The sequence below is a fragment of the Entelurus aequoreus genome, linkage group LG01 (assembly GCF_033978785.1).
Source record: "Entelurus aequoreus isolate RoL-2023_Sb linkage group LG01, RoL_Eaeq_v1.1, whole genome shotgun sequence".
Lineage (NCBI taxonomy): Eukaryota > Metazoa > Chordata > Actinopteri > Syngnathiformes > Syngnathidae > Entelurus > Entelurus aequoreus.
Window position 1 is genome coordinate 8,282,885 of NC_084731.1, and position 11,346 is coordinate 8,294,230.

Sequence of the window (11,346 nt, forward strand, 5' to 3'; positions counted from 1 at the left end):
GGGAGGGTCGGCAAGTATGCAGCTGAGCCGCATCAGAGTGGTCAAAGAGCTGCATGCGGCTCCGGAGCCGCGGGTTGCCGACCCCTGACCTAGTTCTACGAAAACAAAGCCATTTTTCCTATAAGAAATTATGCTAATCCACTTAATCCGTTCCAGACAGTCAAAAATATAAACACGGTCGTTTAGTTTTGCAGTATTGCAGAAATCAATGTGAAATGCATTTAAATGACAAATAAAAGTGATAAATTATCATTTAACATTCCTTTTACCTTCATTGACGACTTGTGTTGGTGAAGACTGCAATGAGCAGAGGAGGAGAAAGGGGGCGGCATCTTCTTATTTAGTTTTTTGTATTTAATAGTGTTTCTTAGCCTTTTTATCAGTGCTGGCACATACTACTTGCGTTGGCCCCATGGTGGCTTATTATGCTGGTGTATTCAATAAAAAGAAGGGAGACTGAATCACTAACTCTGGATTTTTGTTAGGGCACTAGCGCATAACAAACTGACTAGTTTTCCATAATGTTTGGCCGTAAGATAACCAAGACGGTAAATGAAATCTGGGGTAAAATTTTGCCAAAACATTTTCATCGAAAACCAAATCATGAGATAAATCTGGTGTATGATAACTGAGATAACACTGAAATATGTTTACATTTTTATGAGTCGGGCTTTCGTCTTCGCATCTTCCATGTATTTGTTTTTGTCTTGTCTGCGTGATACGATATGTGAAGACATATGTATTATTAAAGGGGACCTATGATGATTTTCCTCTTTTTTTGACATATTAATGTTGTTACAATGTTGGATACTCGTGTTAAACAATGCCAAAGCCTCAACTCATAAAGTTCCTGCATTTAGGCGTGAGCTTGCGCGCAGTTTCGGAAGCCTTTGAATGCTGTGTTTTGCAGTCTTTTTTTTAAGGTGGGCCGTCTGTGATGTCACAGATTGACAGACGTACTTATGTGGGCATCCTCGTAAATGCTGCTAGCCAGCCAGCCTCCTCGCCCTCTGCTGAGCCGAGACTGCTGCCTGTTATTCCTTTTCGCCTCCTGCCCTCCTGAAATGAAATTAAACTGAATTAGCCACTAAGTTCAAACAACAAAGATGGAGCAGCTTTGTTATGATGTGGCATTGTGCACCACACAAGATGTGCATAATGTTGTGGCTGGTGACTATATATCGTTTAGGATAGGATGGGATGGGATGGACTTTATTTATCCAACAATGGGGAAATTGTGTGGTTGCAGTGCACATTCAAAAAGTACACAAAAAATAAGGTGAAACCACATGAAAACAAGAGAGAAACACAAAGAACATAAAATGCATTAAAATAGCACAGCAGCGCCATTTCTCCGTACCGCTACAAAAGCATAACACAACGAAAAACCAAAACATGAGCATTAAATAAAAAATATTGCGCACATGCGATTGCACCATGCATGGACAAACAACAAAACAAAAGCACCATTTCAACACCCACATACACCATGGTGGCCTCTGCAGTGCTCTACGTCATCGTCTGCTGCTGGGGCAGCACATCCAGAGACAGGAATAAACCCAACAAAGCACCAAGGGAGCTGACTACATCCTAGGCTGCCCACTAGCTCTCCACATGTCCAGTCCGCGCAGATGAGCGAGAATCCGTTGAGGGAGACCGAAGTGTCCGTTACATGATCATTCAGCCAGGTGTCCGAAAAGTGTGTCCATCCCAATGCTCTATGCTCCCTGTGCAGCCCTGTTTCTTCCTCTGCATCTCCCCACGTGGACTTCAGTGTGGTAGAGAGCCAACAGCTGGTCTGCACGTAAACATGCCCATGGCAAAAGGCTCCCCCAAAGCATGCCCAATAATCTTACAAAAAAAGCACCACAGAAGTCACAAAAGTGCAAACTCTTGTTGCGCAGTCCCAAAGGGCCCGATCCAAAAGGCAAAAAACGCATGAAAACAGGAGGGAAAACCTCAAGAACACAATAAGGGGACACACAAGAGCACGGAGCTCCTGCAACCAGCAGCCACTACAGCGGCGTCATTTTGACATTTTTTTTCGACTGTGTCTGAAAGAAAAATAGTGGTGATTTTTCCAGATATATATTTAACTATGCACCTGTTCAAAAGACAGAGTGATCATTTTGGAGCGGGTGGGACTTGGAGGTCTTCATTTGGGGCGGCATGGCGTAGTGGGTAGAGCGGCCGTGCCAGAAACCTGAGGGTTGCAGGTTCACTCCCTGCCTCTTACCATCTGTAAGTCAGTCTACCCCAGGGCAGCTGTGGCTACGAAAGTAGCTTACCACCACCAGGTGTGAATGAATGATGGGTTATATATACACCTGTATATATAAATCTAATCCATTATAATTATTATTATTTGCATTCTAAAGGGAACGGATTCATTTCCTGCAGACACAAACCATTACAGACATGCAAAATGCAAGTTATAAATGTGACGGTGGTGCAAAATTGAGACCATTGCATACCTAATACATACTGTGTTATCTAGACCACAAGAAAGTGTGTTGAATCGTCATCCTGTAGGTCTTCTTAACTTCTCCATTTTTTCTACTCCCACATCCCAAAAACATACAACATGTTGGGCTAATTGGAGACTCTTAAATTGTCCAAAGTTGTGAAAGTGAGAGTAAAGGGTTATTTGTCTACATGACAAATGCAAGTTGTGCAGGTGAGATAGGCTCCAGCTCACCCACGACCATAACGAGGACATGCGGTATTGAAAATTATATCCAGGTGGAACTCGACATCAGTCTTAACACTTTGAAAACAAACATAATATATCCTTACAAAACTTTGCTGAGAGAAGAGAAATAACCTAATATCTTACGATCAGTTTTTAAAGATAACCCTACATGTATTGTATGCGCTGTGTTCAGGTGCAGTCCGTCGGGCCGCACGGCGACAGTCAACCAAGCAGAGCCCTCCACTTCAGGACATTGGAAAGAAGTGACCACTATCCGGCCGGAGTTTTGGACCACCGTAAAAACGATGCAGAAACCAACATGGCAGAGATATAACAAAAAACAAACAAATTCTGTCATTTGTGTCCTCAGATGAGCCGGCCATGGAGGGTTTGGGTATGACACCTCACCTGCAAACTGGAGAGCTGCTCATCATCACGACAGTGCTGCTGCTTTGGGCAGGTCAGCGTTCTGTGCTGTACACACCTCACAAACACACACACGCTCACACACCGCTGTCTTCCACCACAGCGGTCATCGCCCTGTTCTGCCGCCAGTACGAGATCATCAAGGACAACGACTCAAGTGGGACCAGGGAGAAAACCAAGAGGCCGCTTGTCCAGGCTGCATCCTCCTACTACAACGCCTCAGCCCCGAGCTCGCCAATCTACCACAATGGCGACATCCACAGCGGAAGGGTGATTCCTTTATTGCTAAACCTCCTTCTCTTATTCTCCTTCTTCTTGCAGAACCTCCGCATGCATGATTGGCAGCTGGGCATATTTGAATTCAGAGCCGCCTCTGCAGTTGCATCAAACATCTCCTAGCAACCAGAAGTGCTGTCATGTGAGCTAAATATAAAACAAGTAGTCTGGAGGCACAGTATGCATTCCATAAAGTGCACCTAGTCTTTGATTCCCATTCTTGCCTGTTCAGACCAAAAAATAACTTAAAGACTAAAAAATTAGGAAACATCAGGCAAATTGAACATATGTAAAGAAAAATAGCATAATTATTATGTTGTACAGTAGATCCAAGCTATTTGCGGGCGTTACGTTCTGAGATCACCTAAATATTGAACAAACACCACTCATCAAGACATCAACATTTTTTTTTAGATTTTTGACACTTTAAAGCCCTTTTCCCTCCAAACCCTCCTGCTAGTTTAAGTTGACAGTCTCCTCTGATTTCAATATTTGCAATAAAAGTGACAGTTGTAATCATTACAATATATTCAGCTCCAGAACCCTCCCTGACTCTCTTCAATTGCCATTGTTCACTCACGATGAAGGAAGCTGACAAGCACAGAATAATAATCCATGTTAAAGTCCAAAATATGCACTACACACTTATTACATTTATAGGTACTCACTACTAATGATAATGAAAGATGATCAATAGAACAGACGTATTTGGAGCCTTATGCGTGATCCTCAAGCTAACCACAAATTCTTCGTTGCAGCTGAAGGGGACAGGCAATAGGCTGTCCCCAATAATAATCACATGACACATATCGATAGACAAACAATAATTCCCATTATACCTATGAACAATTGAGACTCTCCAAAACCTTCCATGCATGTTTGAACACGGTGTAAACCTGCAACTTTCACACAGAGATGCCCAAATGGAGATTCACACCCTTGATTTCCTAACTGTACTGCCACCGTCTTAACAAGTAGGCCACCGCCATGCTGTATTTTTATGCTAAACATTTAATCAGAATCGGCTTCATTGGCCAAGTCTGTTTAACACACAAGGATTTTGACTTGGTAAACAATTTATTGTAAACAATAAATATTAATGATCAAGTCATTAAATAACTAATATGTGCAAAGCTGATAATAGTGGAGTGGTGAATAGAGCCTGATGAAGTGAACACGAGTTACTCAGTAGCAGATTAGTTCCAGAGTTATTTCACAGCAGTCATCAGATTCATAGCCTGAGGGAAGAAACTGTTCTTAGGACGGGTTGTTTTGGCGTACAGTGATTTGTAACGATAGGAGTTTGAACAGCTTGTGACTAGGGGGATACAGTGACCTGCATTTTTCCTCACCCTGGACTGGTACAAGTCCTGCATGGGGGGGGAAGGTGGACACCGATGATCTTTTCTGCAGTCCTAATTGTCCGTTGCAGTCTGTCGCTCCAGTTTAGTTGCAGATCCAAACCAGACACTGGTGGAGGTGCACAGGACAGACTGAATAATGGAGGTGTAGAACATGATCAGCAGTTCATGGGGCATGTTGAGCTGACACAGGAAGTACTTCCTCTGCTGTGCCTTTTTTCTGTTTGTTTGGGAGGTCCACTTCTCCTGAAGTCCACTGTCATCTCCACAGTCTTGAGCGGGTTCAGCTCCAGATGTTACTGACTGCACCAGAGAACTAGCTGTTCCACCTACCTGGCGATGGGTGACCATGACCAGACCATGAGTCTGTAGGCAGACCACCCTGTATGGGACCAATGACGATGGTGTTGTCTAAGAACTTTAAGAGATTTACAGAAGGGGCCCCTAAGGTGCAGTTATTGGTATAGACCAGCGGTCGGCAAGCCAAAACGTTGAAAGAGCCATATTGTACCAAAAATACAAAAAACAAATCTGTCTAGAGCCGCAAAAAATTAAAAGGCCTAACATAAGTGATGTAATGAAGACAACACATGACATAAGTGTCTATTTTAGCTATATTAGCCTACTATCAAAATGACTATGTGTCGCAGGCTGAAGCAAATCTTCATTGACAGAAATGTTCATTTTTATTCTACACATTTTTACAACATTAGAAACCATTAATAAATCAGAGGCTACTCAGAAGGTGAGATAATTCCTGGAAAATCACTGGCTTTTAATGGCCTAAGGTATAGATGTGTGTCTCCAAGTTAAAGGGAACGGCAGGCTGTCTTCTTTTAATAGATTTATTACAATCTTTGGCAAGCTAGGTAATGTTTGCTGTGGTCTGGAACAACATTGCACACAAACAACTATCTGAAATGTGTCATGAGACATGCACAACTAAATTATATACAAAGTGGACAAAAGTAAAGGAAATTAAGTGAGCTCAAATATACCTACAAATTAGGCAAAATGATGCAATATGTACATACAGCTAGCCTAAATAGCATGTTAGCATTGATTAGCCTGCAGTCATGCACTGACCAAATATGCCTGATTAGCACTCCGACAAGTCAATGACATCAACAAAGCTCACCTTTGTGCACTCACGCACAGCATAAAACGTTTGGTGGACAAAATGAGAAAATTTTAAATGTACACAAACCGTTGCGTCACAGTCCACACTATGGTGAGTTCAAGAACCGCCAAAATTGATAGGACAAAATGATGTTTACCAAATACTGTCATCAGTGAAGCATACACACAAACATATTAAACAGTGGACTTTCTAACAATTGGGAAGATTTGTGTCATGTTTGTCCTAAAACAAACAAAAAAAATTAACAAAAAAAATATCCCCCCATCTTTTTCCATTTTCAATCCTTTTTAAAAATGCTCCAGGGAGCCACTAGGGCAGCATTAAAGAGCCGCGGGTTGCTGACCCCCGTTATAGACTATGATGACTAGGGTAAATTAGGGGCGCCAGTACTGATTGTTTTACTATAATCAAATGTATCAAGTATCACTGACTTAGGCTTGATAAGATGTGTTTTCTGTGGAAAAAAACGGCCTTGTATCAAACAACACAGCATAACAGAGTACTTATCAGCCATGTGCACAGAACATACTTGCCAACCCTCCCGTTTTTAGCGGGAGAATCCCGGTATTCAGCGCCTCTCCCGACAACCTCCCGGCAGAGATTTTCTCCCGACAAACTCCCGGTATTCAGCCGGAGCTGGAGGCCACGCCCCCTCCAGCTCAATGCGGACCTGAGACTGAGTGGGGACAGCCTGTTCTCACGTCCGCTTTCCCACAATATAAACAGCTTGCCTGCCCAATGACGTCATAACATCTAGGGCTTTTTAGAGAGTAGTGCACAACTGCGCACACAACAAGGAGACGAAGCAGAAGAACGAGGAAGTTACAGACATGGCGACGCCGTCGACGAGCAAGATGAAGAAATACGCTTGCAAGTTCCAAAACGAATGGAAACAAGAATTTCAGTTCATCCAGGACAGTTCGAAGGGGAAGGTGTATGTTGCCTGTAAATTTTGTAGAACAGACTTCTCCATTGAACACGGTGGCCAAAATGATATACTCATCATGAACGGAGAAGTTAAACAGGACAATACTGCCATCTAATGGATAGCCACCGGAACACTGAAATTCAAGTTTTTTTGTTTTTTTTTCTATGTAAACAAAATAAATGTATATATATATATATATATATATATATATATATATATATATATATATATATATATATATATATATATATATATATATATATATATATATATATATATATATATATATATATATATATTAGGGCTGCAACAACTAATCGATTAAATCGATTAAAATGGATTACAAAAATATTTGCCGATTAATTTAGTCATCGATTCGTTGGATCTATGTTATGCGCATGCGCAGAGGCTTTTAAAAAAAATAATAATATTTTTTTTTTTAAATAAACCTTTATTTATAAACTGCAACATGTATTTATGTAAACAAAATAAATATATATATATATATATATATATATATATATATATATATATATATATATATATATATTAGGGCTGCAACAACTAATCGATTAAAATCGATTATAAAAATATTTGCCGATTAATTTAGTCATCGATTCGTTGGATCTATGTTATGCGCATGCGCAGAGGCTTTTAAAAAAAAAAAAAAAATTTTTTTTTTAAATAAACCTTTATTTATAAACTGCAACATGTATTTATGTAAACAAAATAAATATATATATATATATATGTATATATATATATATATATATATATATATATATATATATATATATATATATATATATATATATATATATATATATATATATATATATATATATATATATAATTCTCTGAAACTCAAGTATTTCATACATATATATATATATATATATATATATATATATATATATATATATATATATATATATATATATATATATATATATATATATATATATATATATATATATATATATGTATATATATATATATATATATATATATATATATATATATATATATATATATATATATATATATATATATATATATATATATATATATATATATACGTATATATATATATATATATATATATATATATATATATATATATATATATATTAGGGCTGCAACAACTAATCGATTAAAATCGATTATAAAAATATTTGCCGATTAATTTAGTCATCGATTCGTTGGATCTATGTTATGCGCATGCGCAGAGGCTTTAAAAAAAAAAAAAATCTTTTAAATAAACCTTTATTTATAAACTGCAACATGTACAAACAGCTGAGAAACAATATTCAAAATAAGTATGGTGTCAGTACGCTGTTTTTTTTCAATAAAATACTGGAAAGGATAGAAATGTAGTTCGTCTCTTTTATCCGATTATTAATCGATTAATCGAATTAATAATCGACAGATTAATCGATTATCAAATTAATCGTTAGTTGCAGCCCTAATATATATATATATATATGAAATATATATGAAATATGAAATACTCGAGTTGGTGAATTCTAGCTGTAAATAACCGCGCGCCCCCCCCAGCCCACCCCCGACCAAGCCCCCACCCCCTACCCCCACCTCCCGATATTGGAGGTCTCAAGGTTGGCAAGTATGGCACAGAACGACCCCGAGTAGTGCTCAGGCACCTGCCCTTTTGCTCTGCATAGGAAAAGTGCACTTTGCTGGAGCCCAATTTTCCCCATTTATGTTTTAATATCTGACGGGGCATTTATTTGAGTTCTTGTGAGAATTGTTACCAGATTTGCTCCCAAGCCCCCGCTGCACCCCCCTCCCACTTTTCCTCATTCAGTGTTGAGCCTATACAGTACACTAACTACAGTCTCCTTTGACCGAATCCGGTTATAACAATGTTTGGGCAATCTCCTGAGGCACTTTAATGCTACATTAACCACTATATTAGCGCCACAAAAACATTATACCTGTCCCTACAGTGTCCTAAAAAACATAGAAAAAACAACTCGAAGCCCTAATTATCCAGCTGTTAACATATGTTATCATTTGTCTCTATGCTGAAAGGAAGCACGATGCCTAGGCACTCACTGCTGTGACTTTGATAATAGGAATAGTTTTTATAGATAATTTAACCCCAACATTTCTGTACACCCATGGCAGTGTAAGTATATATCCATCCATTTCCTACCGCTTGTCCCTAGAAGTGTGCAAAATGTAAACACCGCCTATGTATTTGACATGAAAAAGAAAAAAATAATCATATACACACTGTTTACTGTGTCCATGTTGTTCCCTCTCTCAGCTTCACAGAGCTTCCTCCTCCATCAGCATCATTCGAGTCTGAGAGGTCGGCTTCGGGGTCAGCGGGGTCTATTTCAGAGTAAAACGTGGACAAAACAAGCAACACTTCTCAACTAATAATACCTGGCCGTCCCGGAGAGAAGATAAGCTGCTGCCATCTTGTGGCAAAAGACTTCAATGGTTCGACGTGTGCTGATCAAAATGGACGCGGCAGAGGTTTTGCTTTTCCCGCTGGTTGACGTCACCCTCACTTCCTGTTTCCGGTTTTACTTTCCCGCTCGTTCACGTCAACGGCTTCTGACTGCGCAGACGCGGAAGTAGGTTTGTTTCCACCATTACTTCCATAGACATGTTATAAGGAGACGCAGCATTGGCTGCTGTGACGCGAGATATTCGGCCGCCATCTTGAAGTGGTGACGAGGAGCCGGCGAGCAGCCTAAATTGACAGGTGACAGGCAGAAAACAAAGATGCCGGGCTGGTGTTCAGCGTTTTCCTGCTCAAATGAGCGGTCTGTTGAAAATAGGAATCGGGGGATTACTTTTCACAAGTAAGATTGAACATTAACGTACTATTGGTTGTATTTTGTGAAAATAATATTACCACAGAGTTGAGAAGGAGCAAAGATCTTTAATAGGGATGTCCGATAATGGCTTTTTTGCCGATATCCGATATTATCCAACTGTTAATTACCGATTCCGATATCAACCGATACCGATATATACAGTCGTGGAATTAACACATTATTATGCCTAATTTGGACAACCAGGTATGGTGAAGATAAGGTCCTTTAAAAAAAAAATTATTAAATAAAATACGATAAATAAATTATAAACATTTTCTTTAATAAAAAAGAAAGTAAAACAGTACAAAAACAGTTACATAGAAACTAGTAATTAATGAAAATGAGTAAAATTAACTGTTAAAGGTTAGTACTATTAGTGGAGCAGCAGCACGCACAATCATGTGTGCTTACGGACTGTATCCCTTGCAGACTGTATTGATATATATTGATATATAATGTAGGAACCAGAATATTAATAACAGAAAGAAACAACCCTTTTGTGTGAATGAGTGTGAATGGGGCAGGGAGGTTTTTTGGGTTGGTGCACTAATTGTAAGTGTAACTTGTGTTTTTTATGTTGATTTAATTTAATTTAATTAAAAAAAAAAAAAAAAAAAACGATACCGATAATAATAAAAAAACGATACCGATAATTTCCGATATTACATTTTAAAGCATTTATCGGCCGACATCTCTAATCTTCAATAGTACTGAAATCGTAGCCGCTAGCAAACAAGAGTACGACCATAATAGAATTGCTTGTCAATGAAATTAATTACATTTAAAAATGTCATACTTGAATAACATAAAGTTGAAATAAATGATTGTGACACCTAAAACAAAATTCACCAGCCGCCACTGATTATGATGCATTCTCATTTTAGGCAAAGTATAAGACAATACTTTCTTAACAGTATAATTGTTACCAGGAATAAGTCTTCAAGTAACAATATTCAAATACTAACATTGTTGGGTAAGACAGAATTTGGTTTTGTTCTGAATCCAGTGAAACAGATTGGTGGTTTTAGCTGATATAAAGACGTTCATGTGTTTATATATGTTTAAGTATTTGGCAGATGCTTTTATCCAAAGCGACATACATAAAAAATACATATAAAACAATCACTGTAAACATGATCATTTAAGGGAAGAATGTAATACAAAATATCAATACAAAGTGTCAAGACACAATAAACTATCTGCTGCTACAGCAACAGAGATACAGTCTATAGGTCCCTAAGATATATAGATATCTAATGTATTCATACATTGTATATGTAGGATATACGCATGTATATATAACCTAATCATATTGTTTCTTCAATTTTTTCCCCCTTCTCTGGGATTATATTCCCAGTTTTGATCTCGGATGTCTGGTCACTTATAGCATATAAGAATATTCTATTACTGTTAAGCAAACTGAATAATAAAACGCACCAAAACATGTGTCCTTTATCATAGCTACACGTATGACAAAAAAACTGTGTGAAAATCAGTGGTATTCAGTGAGGTAAGATGAATTAAATGCACTGACAGTTCATTGCTCCTGCCAAATGAATTGCAATGAGTGGAGCGGATCACCACTCCAAGATGGCGGCCCCGCGTCTCGTCAGCGGCAGTAGGCAGTAGTGGTCGATGCTGCGTCTACTTATAAGATGTCTATGGTCAAT

General features: G+C 38.5%; 1 protein-coding gene across 2 annotated transcripts in view; it reads left to right on the plus strand.

The window, feature by feature from the left end:
- LOC133647877 (fibronectin type III domain-containing protein 4-like) overlaps nt 1–10,168 on the plus strand; it is a 41,844-nt gene extending 31,676 nt beyond the window's left edge. For both annotated transcript variants that reach the window (XM_062043612.1, XM_062043620.1), the window contains 4 exons: nt 2,886–2,988; nt 3,063–3,152; nt 3,222–3,388; nt 9,115–10,168. In XM_062043612.1, coding sequence (XP_061899596.1) covers nt 2,886–2,988; nt 3,063–3,152; nt 3,222–3,388; nt 9,115–9,156 — 402 coding nt within the window. In that variant the 3' untranslated portion in view covers nt 9,157–10,168. The remainder of the gene's footprint in view (nt 1–2,885; nt 2,989–3,062; nt 3,153–3,221; nt 3,389–9,114) is intronic.
- The last annotated feature ends 1,178 nt before the right edge of the window (nt 10,169–11,346 follow it).